The sequence below is a fragment of the Emydura macquarii genome, unplaced genomic scaffold (assembly GCF_026122565.2).
Source record: "Emydura macquarii macquarii isolate MOO-44397 ecotype Brisbane River unplaced genomic scaffold, CSIRO-AGI_Emac_v2 contig_1043, whole genome shotgun sequence".
Lineage (NCBI taxonomy): Eukaryota > Metazoa > Chordata > Testudines > Chelidae > Emydura > Emydura macquarii.
Genome location: NW_027131180.1, coordinates 7,305,660 through 7,320,677, shown reverse-complemented (window position 1 = coordinate 7,320,677; position 15,018 = coordinate 7,305,660). Strand labels below are relative to the sequence as shown.

At 39.9% G+C, this 15,018-nt stretch overlaps 1 protein-coding gene across 22 annotated transcripts in view; it reads left to right on the top strand.

The window, feature by feature from the left end:
* The window catches only part of DMD (dystrophin), a 1,854,857-nt gene that overhangs the window by 1,751,677 nt on the left and 88,162 nt on the right, over nucleotides 1-15,018 (top strand). For 20 of the 22 annotated variants that reach the window (XR_010919130.1, XR_010919131.1, XM_067545076.1 and 17 more), the window contains one exon: nucleotides 6,068-6,129. Coding sequence is in view for 20 of the 22 variants with exons in the window: in XM_067545076.1 (XP_067401177.1) it covers nucleotides 6,068-6,129 (62 nt within the window). In the remaining 2 variants the exon portion in view is untranslated. Of the gene's footprint in view, nucleotides 1-6,067; nucleotides 6,160-12,413; nucleotides 12,680-15,018 lie in introns of those variants that run through there. The other 2 variants (XM_067545082.1, XM_067545086.1) reach the window with 2 other exon arrangements.

Genomic DNA, 15,018 nt, shown 5'->3' with positions numbered 1-15,018 from the left:
AAAACAACTCTGTCATATTTATTCTGGCTTTTTGAAAGCAGACATAAAGTTGTTGTGATAACCTTGCACTCTACTTGAAACCAAAAAGGTGAAAGACAATGTAAATTATATTGTTTTAAAATTAGGACAGTGCAGCACATTAAAAAATAGTACTTTAATTTCTAATTATTGGCTAATATGGGTTACTGTTTCTTTATTGCCACCTGACAGAATCTGCTGCTGTTTCTCTCTCATGCGCGCACACAGTTCATTTTCATACTGCATTTTGAAATAAAGAGAATGGTGGGAGGGTAAAGGAATTTGCTCTAATGCAGTCACAAATTAAGAAGAATGTAATAGTTTAGAGTGTGGGGTGCAGTTCCATACTCAAATTTTCTGCTGTGAAGCTTAGCAATGAATAAACGTGGGAGACCAAATCTTTTAAATTTAAAACTGGCAGAATGAATATAATCAAGAACAACAACTTTAAAAGGTTTAGAGATGATTTATGAAGGAATATTCTAATATATGAGAATTTTTTTCTGCTCCTTTCCTTGCCAGTGTTGTTCAGAAGTAATGCAAGCTGAAAAAGGAGCAAGGAAATTTATTTTGATTCAAACTAGGAATATTTTAATAAAGAAATTAAACTATCATTCTTCTATCAGTTGTCCCATCAGTTTTTGATTTCAGGTTTTTATCATATTACATGGTCAGCTCTTCTGACAATAATCGGGTTAATCTTCATGCTGTGGTAATGATAGAGAAGTTGTGTTGGTTATATGTAGGTATAGGGTGGCCAAGTGTCTTTGCAAAGTTCCCTATGCACCAGTTCACCTAAATCCTATTCTGAGAAATCTTTGCTATCCCTGTGTTGTGCTATTCTTGATGAGAAATTTTGCTTAATCGTCTGTCAGCATCCCCCTACGGACTGAGAGGCTACCAAATTCATTTCATAAGGGGCATCATACATACAAAGCTGGTGCTTGTATCCCACTAAACTATCTATGTATTTTATGGTGCCGCTCTCATTTGTTGATCTTTCAGGCCTAGCTGTATATTCCTTTCCACTTTTGCATCTTGATAAGCTGGAGAGGCATACACTTGAAGAAAACAAGCCATGTTTCTCTGACCTATAAACTTTATAGGGTCTAGTTCACCAGAGTTAGGAAATACTGCAAACATTTTTCAGCAGATCTATTAAAGATAGTACAGTGTTCCCAAGTATCTTTTAGACAGCCTAGAATTGCTGAGCTGGTGTGTCACTTCAGATGGTGTTCACAATACACACACAAACACAAACTCTCCCACACTTCTCCCACCCCCAAAGCTCACAATTAAATGACCTTTGAAAATGGCAAAGAGGCTTATGAAGGATAGTCTCAATGGAATCTAACCTTTCCTTGAGCTGCACATGTGTTTGGAATTGTTGATAACTTTCTGTGCTGAAAATGTTCAGGAAGAGGCAACACTTTTTAGCTAGAATGAAATAGCTGCAGCCTTCTTGTGTTCTGCATATAAAGTACCAGCAAAATCTGTCCTTACTCCTCACAGGCACTCAACCTTTACAGAGTTGAAATGCAGGGTTTCCCTAAAACCCTGACTTTCATGCAAGAGTGAGAGGGATACTTCCAGTTCTAAAGTCCAGCTCTGACTGTCTTGTAAGATATGAGTTTGATACTCAGCTGATTTGCCTGTGAATATAATATAAACCTGATACAAGCATGGAGCCCAGTATATAATCATTCTTTTAGAGAAGGCAAAGAAATAAGCTACCATGGATACTAGAAAGGGGTAAAACACTTCACTTCATTATGGGCTTGAGGTCATTGAAAGGGCAAATAGACGAAGGGGTTCATTTGCTCTGCAGATTTCAGCTTTGTGTAGTTCACTTGTGGATAAATGGAGAAAACCAGTTTCTAGTAGAGGCTGTGTGCCCCTCAGTAGTTGTATGCACAAAATGTATACACGGAAGATGACTATGACGTATGTATCAAAAATGCATAAAATCAGTAAGAATTTAATGTTTCTCTAGGTTTATTAAAAATAATGCACGTTTTATTTACAAGACCTTAGCAAAATCAATTCCTTCAAATTTAGGAAGATTAATAATGGTGTGATCCTACAATGCGCTGAGCCTACTCCATTCCAGCTGACCTCCATAGGAATGGTGGTTACTCAGCATCTGACCATATCTGGCCATAACATAAGTCAATAAAATAATGTGTATCTTTCGGGTTTTAGCATGTAGTGTGTGTGTAGTGCAGTACCGACTCGTGCGCCTGAGTATGATCTTTGTCCTTCCACCCAACAAAGGTGTACGATTTCAGGGTGGTGTGTGGATATTTGCCTGTAATGCCTTCTGCAGATGTACAGTGGATTTTAAAAAAAAAATGTAATGTGAAATCAGTGCTTGTGAAAGGTGTCAGTTGACAGCACTGGAGGCTAAAGGGCTCTGTTATAATCACAGAGCAGTCTGAGACTGCCAAACTCATTTCACTTGGAAAATTGGGGAGTTTGTTTTAAAACAGAAATACAGCTCTGCTGCAACGCCATGGGTGAGCTTTCTCCTGGTATTTCTACGTGATTTGACATACTCATCAATGACACACTCACTACTCAAACACCCAAACATGGAAGGTGGCATTCCAGACAGTGAAGAGACATGGAAGAATGACAACTGTTTATATAGTAGGGATTTCTGTTTACAAGAACAGTGGTCAGTAGTAAAGAAAAATCCCTTACACTATGTGTCTCAACCTTGATCTGGATCTATGTGATTCTTGATTTCTGTGCTAAGAATGCAAAGCACGTAACCAGTTGTGGTGCTACCTGTCCGTGGGAAAATACGCCAAGAACATCAAAATCATTTTATGTAGATGTTGAACAGGTGTCAGATGTAACAACTGGTCACTTAACCTAGTCCTGTATCCAGTTATCAAAGTCATGACTCATGTAGTTTCCCAATGCAGTTTTTTCACTGAAACTTACTTTTCTCCACAGGACTACTTTCTGATAAGCAGATCCTTTTTATAATCAAAATTGCAATTAATACATTGATTCTCTAAAAACTTTTTCTACTTTTATTTCTCAGCCAAAAAGTTATTCAAGTTCACTGTAAGCAGATAATGCTGTATTCTCACCCATGTCTCCTACCTTTGTCACACATGGTAGGGAGCGCAGGAAATCAGATGAGTCTGAAACAGATCTGCAGGTTTTCATCAGGTTTTATATTCTGGGTTACCTATTTTCTGCAGAACAAAACCTATAATCAATCTCCATTCAACCTGTGTGTTTGCACCCACCTCCTGTTGCATTGCTCATTGATACCACGGAAAAGAGCAAGACCTTTATGGTGTTCCCATCTCCTCTTCCCTTTTTCACTCTTTGCGATCTCTACCATTATGAAGGGAAGAGAGATACTGAAATTAATGAAGAATAGTTTTCTTTAAAACCTTGTATCCATTGTTAGGGCTCTCCCACCCTGTTTCCTCTCAGTTTCCAGATACAGTTTGCCAGAAAGCAACAGTCCAGAGTTCAGTGTGCAGGCACTCCACAAAGAGTTTATTGGGGATTACGTTGACAAGCTTAAAACCATAACTGTACCTCCAAGCCCTTCACACCAATTGGACTCATTTCTCTATAGTCCGATGCAGTTCCCTTTCCTGTCCAAATCACAGTTGTATACATTCCTATAACTCTCTCTTTCACTGATTGTGGTTCCATACACCGACAAAACCCCTTCCCCCTCCTTCTTCTTCGTAGGGTTAATTATACCTGTAGGGCCTGATACCACCCCCTCCAATATATGGTCATGGTCCATTCTGGGTGGGGCATTGTAAATCTGGGGTCTTTGACACCACCTCCTTTGTACCTCATAGGACGGGCAGGGAGGCAGAAACAAGGTTACGTTCGGTCAGGGTCACTGTTTGTAGGGTCACCACCTTTCTCCCTCCCAGTTGCTTGATTAGCAATTCTTGCCTGAACCTGTTCCCTTATCTCCTCTCATTACAGAAAGTCAAAACTTTTACTCTGTTTGGGGATGAGTTTAACTTTGTGCTTTCCCTCACATTCCTTTTAATTTGCACCCTAGTCTATTTAGATTAAAAGCAAGGCCAAAAGCAAGATTATTATTTAGTCTTTCATCTTATTTGCTTACATTCTCCCAACATCCATCTGGTGCATTCTGTGCCTGAGTTTTTTCTATGGTTACAGCTTGTGATCTCTCACCATTCGTCTTTGCTGTGACTTCACTGCAAAGTTTGTCAATCATTACAAACAAAAAGCACGTCAAAGAATGTTGAATATACAGTTCAATCAGCAAAATGTTCATTTGTGCTAACTAAACAACCCTCTCTTTAAAGTAAGAAGCTCAAACAAATAGAAGGTATGTTATTCAAATTGTTTCACAAGAGTCCCAGTGCAGATTTTGCCCCTTCTTAGGTTAGATTGTACAAGGAGGGATTATTCTTCCCTGAAACAGTCTTATCCCAAGCTTCCCAGAGCATAGACTAGTGTACAGGAAGGAGAAGCCTTGATTCTAAATCCATTGATGTTGATAGGAGCTTGTCTGCTGACTTCACAGAGGTCTAAATCAGGTCCTGCCCTTCTCCCCATCCTTTTTGTGCCAATTTGCATGCAGAGGGAACAGTCCCCTCTTCTCAAATGCAGGGACTGCAATTGTGAACAACCTTCATGTGAGACCTCATGAAAGAGCTAGTCACCGTTTGGCTTTCACAAGTCTCAAAACTTTTCCTTGCAGCCTCATTTTAACATATCTGGAGACTGTGACCAGTCCTCCACTGGCTGGAGAATAGACAAATCACTTCAATCTTAGATTTCTATCATAATGTCAAATATGATCACATATTTTAATATCTTCCAGTTAAAAAATCGTAAAATATACAACCTTTGGAGGCATGAATCATTGTTACCCTCTCTAACTCAGACTTTAGTTTGGTGGTTTTCTCTCATGATACATGCTCGCTGGCATCATACTGATTGTAAAGCTAGCGGCTGCTAGATTCAATGCAGAGATTATCCGATTTGCATTCTGGTCATATTGCGTATTCTCCTGCAGCTTTCAAATCCCTTTTAAAGTTTTGTGTGTGTGTGTGTGTGTGCTTCCCAAAGGCATTGCCTCTCTAAACTTGCGATGGACCTAGGGCAGGAGATGGAACTCATGAGTTTGAATTCCAGGAAACAGAAACAGCATTATAGCAGCAACAACAATGGGAAATTAAAAACAGAAATCATTCTGTGGGATAGAACACTTTGGGTTTAGAAGCAGTTTATGCTGGTGCTGGTTCAATAGAATTTACCATGAGTTTTTGGTACAACCAATTGAATTGGAATGTAGCATAGCAGTCACTGCCAGTTGTAGTTGACATCTCACCCACCTAACTGAATAGTGAATGTATAATGTAGAGCTGGTCAAATCCTTGATAAATTTCATTGAAAAACTGCAAAAACAATTGACACAACTTTTCATTAAATATTTTTGTCATTTTGAACAATTCTATATGGAAGCGAATAAGGATGCTCTATTTAAAATAAAGTCCATTTTAAAAATTAAATTTAGTCTAATTAGAACTGGAACCCAAACCACTGTTTTGGGGTTGTGTACAGTTTAGATATAAATATTGCATCTTGAGCCCCTCACTAAATATAATGGGCCAAATTCATACCTAATGTTACGAGCAGACCTATCAACCATTGGTCACCCTTCCTGCTCTAATGCCCCAAGATGACATTGTGGCATCCTGTGTATTGTAGATGTTTAGATGCACTGCTTATGTAACAAGGAAGTGAGGGATAGAAATTTACCTTCAAAGCTAATAGTAGGAAACCCACCTATCATTTAAAAAAATGAATTTTGGTGATTTTTGGCTGTGACAAACTCCAACATCAATGCCATCACGTACACATATATTCTGCTTTGTGAATAAACATTAATCATTTAATTGTACACCTACTAAAGATGGAAATCTATGTAAGGAAAGATGTCAATTCCAAGAGAAGTGTCTGACTGTCTTAGGGAAAGCTGCATCGTACACATTTCATTCTAAAATCTTCATATTTTATGTTTTAGCCATGAAACGCAAACGACCTGCTGGGATCATCCTAAAATGACTGAGCTGTACCAGTCTTTAGGTAAGAAAGATCTACTTAATTGCCTTTAATTAAACTAATTGTTAACAACAATGATTTCCAGGGATATTCCCCTGTGTAATTCAGGAATTGAAGCTGAGTGAAAGTGAGACATATTCCAGGACAAATTGAGCTCAAGATCAGATTTTCTTCCAGAGGAATATAATGAAAATAATAAACTTTAAAAATTAAACATTATATTGAGTTTATTTGTTGTGCAGGTGCCTCCTACAGATTGTTTGCCTAGAAAGTCTAGGGCAAAAAATTTAATAAACAAAACAAAAACAAAACCTTATGCCACCTAATCTATTTTTAAAAAGACAAAGTTAAAATCAAGCCAAGTTGCTGTTAATTTTCACTTCTTGCTGGTGGCAAGCCTATAGAAACCATTTGCCAGTGTTTTCAATACTTGGAACGCATGGTAGCTGTCATGATGTCATTGTGAGCACACAAATTAGTTGCCTTTTATGACTTCAGTTTTTTTTTAAGCAGTCTTGGATTTTCTTAAGAGATGCACAGCTCTGGGATATAATGGACCTATCCATACCCCACCCTGGGCCCACCTTGGCTGCAACTTACAGCTTTCTTCCTTTTAATGGCCACTCTTCATGTACAATAGTGGTCACAGTAAAAACTAAATTCTTTTCCTTTTAAAAAAATCATTAATATTTCTCCACTTGTACAAATAAATCACTAGTAAAGAACACAGAGTGAAGTGAGGTGTAAAAATCTAGACACTTCTCTTTATTATATGACTATGTGCAGCATTGTATAATTCACAAATAATGTAAAAATACAGCTGTGAATGTCAAAAAAGGGATCATGTATAAATTAAAGCTAACAGAGGGCAAAAGCTGAACAAGGGTTTGCTGGCCATATAGATATAACTTAATGCACTCATTTGCCTCCTTTATATTTTCATTCTTAATGTGAATGGTTTCCCATGTTATATGTTGTTCCCAATGTTGTATCGGTGATGCAAATACCCTTTTAGTGATGGATGACTCTCTAAAGTATTTTGGGTATATCAGAATCACATGTGAACTATACAACTTCTTTGCTCTGGAAATCACATGAAAGTTTTGATGCTGTTGTTGGTCAGGTCCAAAATATCATGAAAACAGCTTTCCGCATAGTATTTTTTGCAGTTGAATTAAGTTTCTGTTGAAAAATAAGTGAAGAGGCGCAGGAAAATGAGGAAGAAAAAAAATCTGTTTTGGGGCGGGAGAGGGTCAGTTCAAGGATCAAGTAGGCTCTAACGCAATTTGTCCATTGCTGTGAATCGTACCTGGATATCAAGTGTTCAAGGAATTTTTTACTTCTCATTTAGACAGATCCTCGTTTCACTTCCACTTTATTCAGGAAGATTTTCCCTACAATAGTCTTTTTTTTCTTTTTCCTTTTAAAGAACTATATTAAACAAAAGAGTGTGTGAGAGAGGAGACATTTGGGGTATGTCTGAAATGGCTGTTTTCTTTTTGGCCAACATTTTTATTTCTCTTTGCCATGGGACAAAAATGATGATTACTGGTACCCACATAGGCTGAGATCCACAAATGTATTTTGGATCCTGATTACATTTCAGTGGAAGTTAGGAGCCTAAATGCATGTTGGATCTGGACCATAGATTTTAGCTGTGAATGTGTGGTATGTATTTTTATTGCAAACTGGGTGTTGGCATGCGGGAACAAGATAAGGGTGTTTCCTTGTGCATCACCATATAGAGTCAAACTCTGACAACAACGGTGCTGAGTAACCTGCAGACTTTTGTTTTGGAATTGCGTCTAATCAACCCAGCCTAACTCACATATAAATTGCGTAATAGCAGCATAACCCATTTACTCTTGAACAGAACCCTTAATGTGTTTTTAGTGTTTTGCTTTGCCTCAGGTCAAAACTGGTAATAATGTGATGTTTGTAGTCTTTTGCAGACTGTTCAGTAATATTTTATGTGATAGGTTTTGCATTGCACACTTATTAGTCCCTATTATTTCCTCACATCAGGGTCTAAATTTTGTTTCTTGTTCATCTAAAGGAGTTTTACTACAGAGCTTTAACTATCTTGTTGCGAACTATGTGGTTTTGTAGAAGTATAGTAACAGGTATGGGTTTCAAAAGCCAGGTACATGCAATGCAATATGCAAGGTCAAGCCCATCAGCTCTGTCAGAGTCTTCCTTCCCATTTTTCAAATTCCTGCCATTAGCCTGCAGGGAATAATCTTTCTGAGTGATGAAACTCTTTGTACATCCAAAATATTGACAGATGGGTTGCCTTTCTATAAAGTTAGCACATTTTCCATTGCTTTTAGTACATCATAACTAGTGAGGCAATCTTTTAGTATAATTTATATCCTTACAAATTTCTGAGAGCTTATTTTTTTCCAGTCACATAAAGATTGCAACACCACACCTGAGGGGAAGCTAGCTTTTCTCTTCCTCTTTTTTCACTGCAGTCACAGCGGACTTCTAGGTAAAATGGGAAGTGGGTTTCTGTGTTGGTCTCCCGCCCTCCTCTGGTCACTCCTCACCAGCTCCATTTATCCAGATCACGTATCAGGAAGTTATGGAATTGAACTTTGATCCATGAGATGAATTCCTAGTACCAAAAATAATTTCCTATAGCATTTTTCTAGTAGGCTGAAGATTTTCTGTTCATATCAGATTTTGGTGTTTATGAAACTAAAGATAAATCAAGCAACTTTCATTTGGTTTAGATTTAATAACATAATTATTTTACACTAACAGAAGAACACACTATTGACTAGATGGACCAGTGGTCTGATACTTTATGACAAGTATCCTGTCTCTAACAGTGGCTGCTTCAGAGGAAGACAAAAAAAGCCCAAAGTATGCAATTATGTAATAACATTTCCTTAAAGGAAATTTCTTCCTAAACCCCTCAGGCTGATGCCCTGAAGCAAGAGAATGTATAGTAAAATTTGAAACCAATGTTACAATTATCAGCAAGTTTAAGAAATTGCATATTTTTCTCATTGATGGTTCTTTATTATAAAGTTTTTCCTTTGGAACTGTTTTTAAAAAGTGCTTCCACGGTAGTTTTTCTTAATATTTAAACAATTAGCATATGGTACCATAGAGATATTTCTTAGAGTTATTTATTTTGATTTCTATTAAGTGCCTATTCCTGGCTCTAAATATGCTATTTTTTACATTTCATATAAAGTTACCATGTGCCATAAGCATTCCATCAGTGCTAAATGGCTTTTTTGTTTGTTTCATAATCACATTAAAGTGCCAGTAAGTAGCTGTGATAATGACCCGAGATTCATCACTTAATTTACCTACTAGATGTTGATTCTCTAGTTATGTATCTGAAGTATATGGCAAAAGCAAATACTGTATTGGAAAAAGGTAGTAAAAATTAGTGATGTGTGAACTTTTGAAGGTTTAGAGATTTGATTCAGATACACGTCCCACCATTCAGATTCATATTACAATAGACCACTGCCTGCACCCATATCAAGTCTACACCTTCTCCAGTATTCCAGTCACTGCTCCAATTGCTTTCCATTCCAACAGTGATCCTGCAATAAATTCACTTCACCATTGTAAGCCTCTCCTGCATCTTCCCTCTGACATTGATTTTTCTCACCTCACTCTCTATCTTAATGAGCCCAGAGCATTACTGCAATCAAATTTTGCACACGAATGGAGGTATTACCTATTTACATTCTGTGCCCCAGATAATGCAAGAAGTTTAATTCCCCCTTCCCAAAATGTGAGAGAAAATAAACAAAATATTGAATTAATTCTCTGATTATTCTTTTTAGTGTCAACATTCATCTGAAAGCAGCCTGTCCTCCTGGGGATGGTGGTGCAGTGCTTTTAAACGTATGCCTAAAAATGCAACTGTACTTCATGATAATGGCCAAGTAAAACTTGCCCTGTTCTTTCTTAATGTTATGCTCACTAGTATCACCCTCCTCCAACAATCCCGTGTAATGAGGGCATGAGTTTCCTCGAGATACATTAGTGTCACTGTAAACAGTAATTGCAGCAGCAGGATGCAGACAGGAATGTTGGCATATGCATCTGTTTATCTTTTTGGGTTCTCTACTATTTCACCAAGGTAAAATGATACAGGAGAATAAAAGCCACTCTTAGCCCCTGCTGCTGCTACGTGGTGCAGGTTTTCATCCCTTTGCCCCATAAAGAATTTGCATAGAGGGTTATTACAAAGCTAGTAAACTTTACATGTACATTTATTTTTCCCTCGGATTTTCTTTATATTTGGCATATTGATTTCCATGTCTGCATTTATAAGACACGTGCCCATCACACAAATCAAGCAATTTATTTTCCTCTGAAACCCAATTAGATGATGAATATGAGATTTAAAAAATGTTGTTTATGCTCTGATGTCATTATCAAGGTGCTTATAATCAGGATAGTTAAATTAGCTCTCCCTCAAAAAAAAAAAGATGACTTTTTATGGGGTTCTCAAAGAGCTTCCATACTAGTGATGGAGAAAGCTGCAGAGAGATTCCAATTCTCTTTTGGAAAAAGTGACCTATTTCATTCCTGGAAGTACCTGAAATGGGAGTATAATAGTTTAGTTTTGGGAGCAGATGCTTCCCTTCTGATCACTGTAGTATCCATTGTGCCATGCATACTCCTGAATTCCTGATTGATTTACTATGAGGGACTATAAACTAATGAATAGAACTGCTTGCACAATGTGGGGCAGACCTAGGTTGGTGTTCGTATCATTTCATTTGAGTTCCTAGCTGTATATATATTTATTGTTGTTCAAGTGCTGGTCCCTATGTGCGTTCAACTGTAGGATATGCATGTGCTTGAGACTGGAGAATTTTTGTAGGCATTGTCTGTTGGTCTCCGCCTGTGCCCTTGCTCTCCTTGTGCTCTACACCAACGGTATAAGGGGCAGTGCAGATCAACTGCCTCTCTAGTTCCTTCTTACTGCTGCATGGCCTGAGTGGGAACCCTCCAGTGTGCAGAGATGATCCTCTCACTTCTTCCTGTAAATATTTCCAAGTTTTATATAACTCTTAGTTTTATTGTTGGTTAGTATTAATAGTAGTTTTACAAGTTTATCTAGTCGTTAGTTAGAATCCCCTCTCAGGGTAATCCTCCCAGTGTCCCATTGCAGGATTTAGATTATGTTCTGGATGCTAGGCTTCAAAAACTGCGTCTCCTGTTCCTCCTTCTTTTCAGTCAGTGATCAACTGTGAGTGCTGCCTGTACAGTCTTGGAGAAGCACATATCTCTGCTAAATGCAATATCTGCCGCTCTTTCCCCAGTCAAATGCAGCAGGCACAAAAACTCCAGCTTGGAAGTGCCTTATGGAGCAATATGAGGCCCCAGTCAGAGCTGGGCTGGAGAGACCCCCCTTGTACGTTGGCCAGAGTCAGGAAGGAGTGCACCTCCTAGCACAATGTCTGGGTCAGGAGTCAGAAAGAGCAGGGCTAAGGACCCTTCATCTAGGCCTTCTCACAAGAGTGGGGGACACTCTCATAAGCATAAAAGCAGATCCCCTCCTAAATCTACTAAAAGGTGGGTTCCCTCCCCGAATGTCCAAGATGGGCAAGTCTTTGTGTCCAGGCTACAAGAACATAGCCTCCTCCCAAGCCCTCCAAGCCGGCTGGTCATGATCAGAAGGTGCATAGAAGGTGCAAGGCTCCTATGATACCATAAGCACATTCATTATGTAACTTTTGGGTGGTCTTTCATACTTCCTCAAGTGGTGAAGGATCAGTATTTGTTCTTGAGTCTGAAGCTGTGTGGTTTGCCAGGTCATGTAACTCTGAACAGACATCAACAGGTATGTGTTTCAGTATGTCTTCAGGGTGTGTTTTCCATTTGTCCAACTTCTCATCCATCGATGAAGAGGGAGAGCCATCTGGTTTTGTGATGGGGATGTTAGAAGGCTGTTTATGGCTGCCAGTCATGCACATGATGGCTCTGTAGGCAGGACACAGATTGTTGTGTTTTGGGCTGTCTTCTGCTTTGTTGAACTGGGAGTTGATGTAGATCTCCTGGTAACTTTTTGCCCTGAGAATACTTTCAGCCTATTACGTTCTTGGACATCTCTTTGCTTACATGCTTCTGCCTTGTTTGCTACTATCTCAAAGCCTGTGCAGAAAGCCAAGGTTTCTTGAGCAACCATCTGACACTTATTGTTCCAGTGGCGGCACGTAATATAGTGTTGCATGTACCACTCCAGGATATCTCCACGTCGTCTGAGAGGGTACTGACATTGCGTATGTGATCCTCAGTGGCCTGTGTTTATTTCTTGTCTTCAACAGTATCCACACATAGATGCTGGACATTGTTACTGTTGGTGGACATCTGGCTTGTGAGAAGTTGGAAATACAGTGAGAGCTGAGCAACAGCTTTGGGCTGAGTTTGCTGCTGCTTCTGCACTGCTGAAGACCTTATGAGATTTCACTATAGAGCAATTTTCGATGAGGATGTGGAAAATTTCTTTCATGGAATGTCCATGAAATCCAGGTCCAGAGATGATTGTAAAGGTGTCTAAACCCCATAATAAATAAGCCCTTGGCAGCACACACTGTCAAAAGCCAGTTGATTGTGTTATTTGGGTAACCAGAACCAAAGGGACCTATCATGGTTCCAATTCCATCACAGCCAGTCACAGCTTTGAAATCTTCAAGCAGTGCATCATCTGGTAGAGTTGGCTGGATTTTTGCTGCTAGCTGGTGGTAGAATGCTGATGTGTCTTCTGTTCTGATATAGGCCGTAGTGATAGATAAATATATATGTTGATGTTGAAGCCAAGCACAGAGTAGCCATGGGGAGATGGGGATCTGTGTGGTTAAAGTCCGTGCTAGAGGATGTCTAATAACAAGTGCAAACTTTGAGTTTGCAAACCAGAGTGGAGAAAGATTGCTTCTTCCATCATGACTTGATTTTTTTTATGGCATGCAGGCCTCTGTGATACTGGAAATCATGATCTTGTAGTGGGTGAGTTCTTCGATAAGAAATGTCTTGTACCCAATGCTGTTCAGTGTTCACACATTCTGTGTGGTGACAAGGAATATGCTTCTAAGGTCTGGTTTGAACTTCCAATAATTTGGGGTCATTGGGGCTTTGCCTTCCCTAAGAAGGGTTTGGGTTGTGCTCATCCTGTGTGCGCCAAATAAACCCCTCCTTCTAGAATCGATACTAGCTGGGGCTTTAACTCTGGTGCTGTTGTTGCAGTCGGTCATGGCTGGTTGCCCCTAACTCTGAGACTGGGGAGACATAGAGGGGTTTTATTTTGGAGGACACAATCCCCCTTCCCAGGAGCTCTTCCGCCAGATGCTGTTGGTTCCTGCGGGCATGGATGGCCATTACAAAGATCTAGTTCTTCTCCCACTCTAAGGTCTACACACCCCCAGTCATAGCTTGTCCATCTTCATCACCATTGGTGAACTTGCCCCTAGTCAGCTGGGTCCATCTCTGGGCTATTGATTACCCTGAGCCAGGTAATACTTATGGGGGTACTGCTGACTGGGGCCAGTTGGATCTGAAGCTCATGTTGGCTCATGTATGACCATGCCCTAAAGTAGATCAGCATATGTCACTACTCCCTGCTACCCAATATGAGAAACAAAATGAGCACTACCTCAGCATCAAGGAAGAGAGGGCTATTCTAAATGTTTCTTAGTTTCCAAGGAAAAGGGAGGATGGAAACCCATTCTTGACACGCGTTGACCCATTGTTTTATTCACAAACCAAAATTCCACATTATGTTGGCCTCACTAAAACCATTCCTAGAAAAGGACATGGAGTTCTCAGCTCTCGCCAGGAAAGATGTGTACTTTCATGTGGCCATTCAGCCTTCCAACAGAAGATTCCTCAGGTTTGTTGTCGGTCTCAACCACTGCTATACAGGGTACTTCTGTTTGGTCTAACAGTCACACCCAAGGTCTTCACAAAAGTATTTTCAGTAGTAGAAGCACAACTCAGACCAGACAGTTCCACCATCTTTCCATATTTAAGCAACTAGCTAATGACCGGCATATCATACCTAGAAGTCCTGGCATTTATTTTATTGCTGTTCCATCTCCCAGCATTCTTGGGAATCTGTGTAAATGTGGAGAAATCTACCCTGACTGTGACTCAGACCATAGAATTTATAGAAGCAACCCTTGACTCAGTCAGGGCAAGGACTTACCTCTTCATGCAAAGATTTTATGCTTTGCTTACTGCTAGATCAGAGTATGCACAACCCTCAAACGTCAGTTAAGATATGCCTAACTCTCTTGGTGTCATGATCAGGACTTGGACAATCATACCTAGTGGTCGGACCCAGGCGCCAGAGCCAGGTGTTGAGCCAAGGGTTAGACCTGGAGTCAGAGACCAGGGGCAGGGATCTGGAACAAGGCAGGAACCAAGAACAGGTCAGGTAAGCAGGACTCGAAGGTCAGGTGAGATGGCAGGATCCAATGTAACATCCATACAACTGGCTGAATTCCTAGATGGCTAACTTCCTGTGCATCCTGGCTGAATGCAGCTGGACCAATTGGTGGGGCCAGATGCTCCTCCAATCAGGATTTCCGTGGACAGTGCATTTGGTGGGACTAGGGTTCCATTAGCCACTCGGCCCATTGAACAAATTGCCAAATCACGACTGGGATTTGAAGGATGCCTGGTTACCTGTGCACCCAGGTTTGAGACCTGTGGTTCCACACGCTTGGGGCACATAGCATCATATACCATATGTCAGACTCTACCCCATTGCCTACAGGCATGGCTTCAAACAAACACATCAAGAACATCATAGTGACAATTTCCACCAAGGCAAAGGCCTTGTTGGCATGGTGGAGGGACCCTGAACATGTACGCATGGGAGTTCCCTTCCTATCACCACACCAGACAAGATGATAATTACAGATGCCTCCTTTA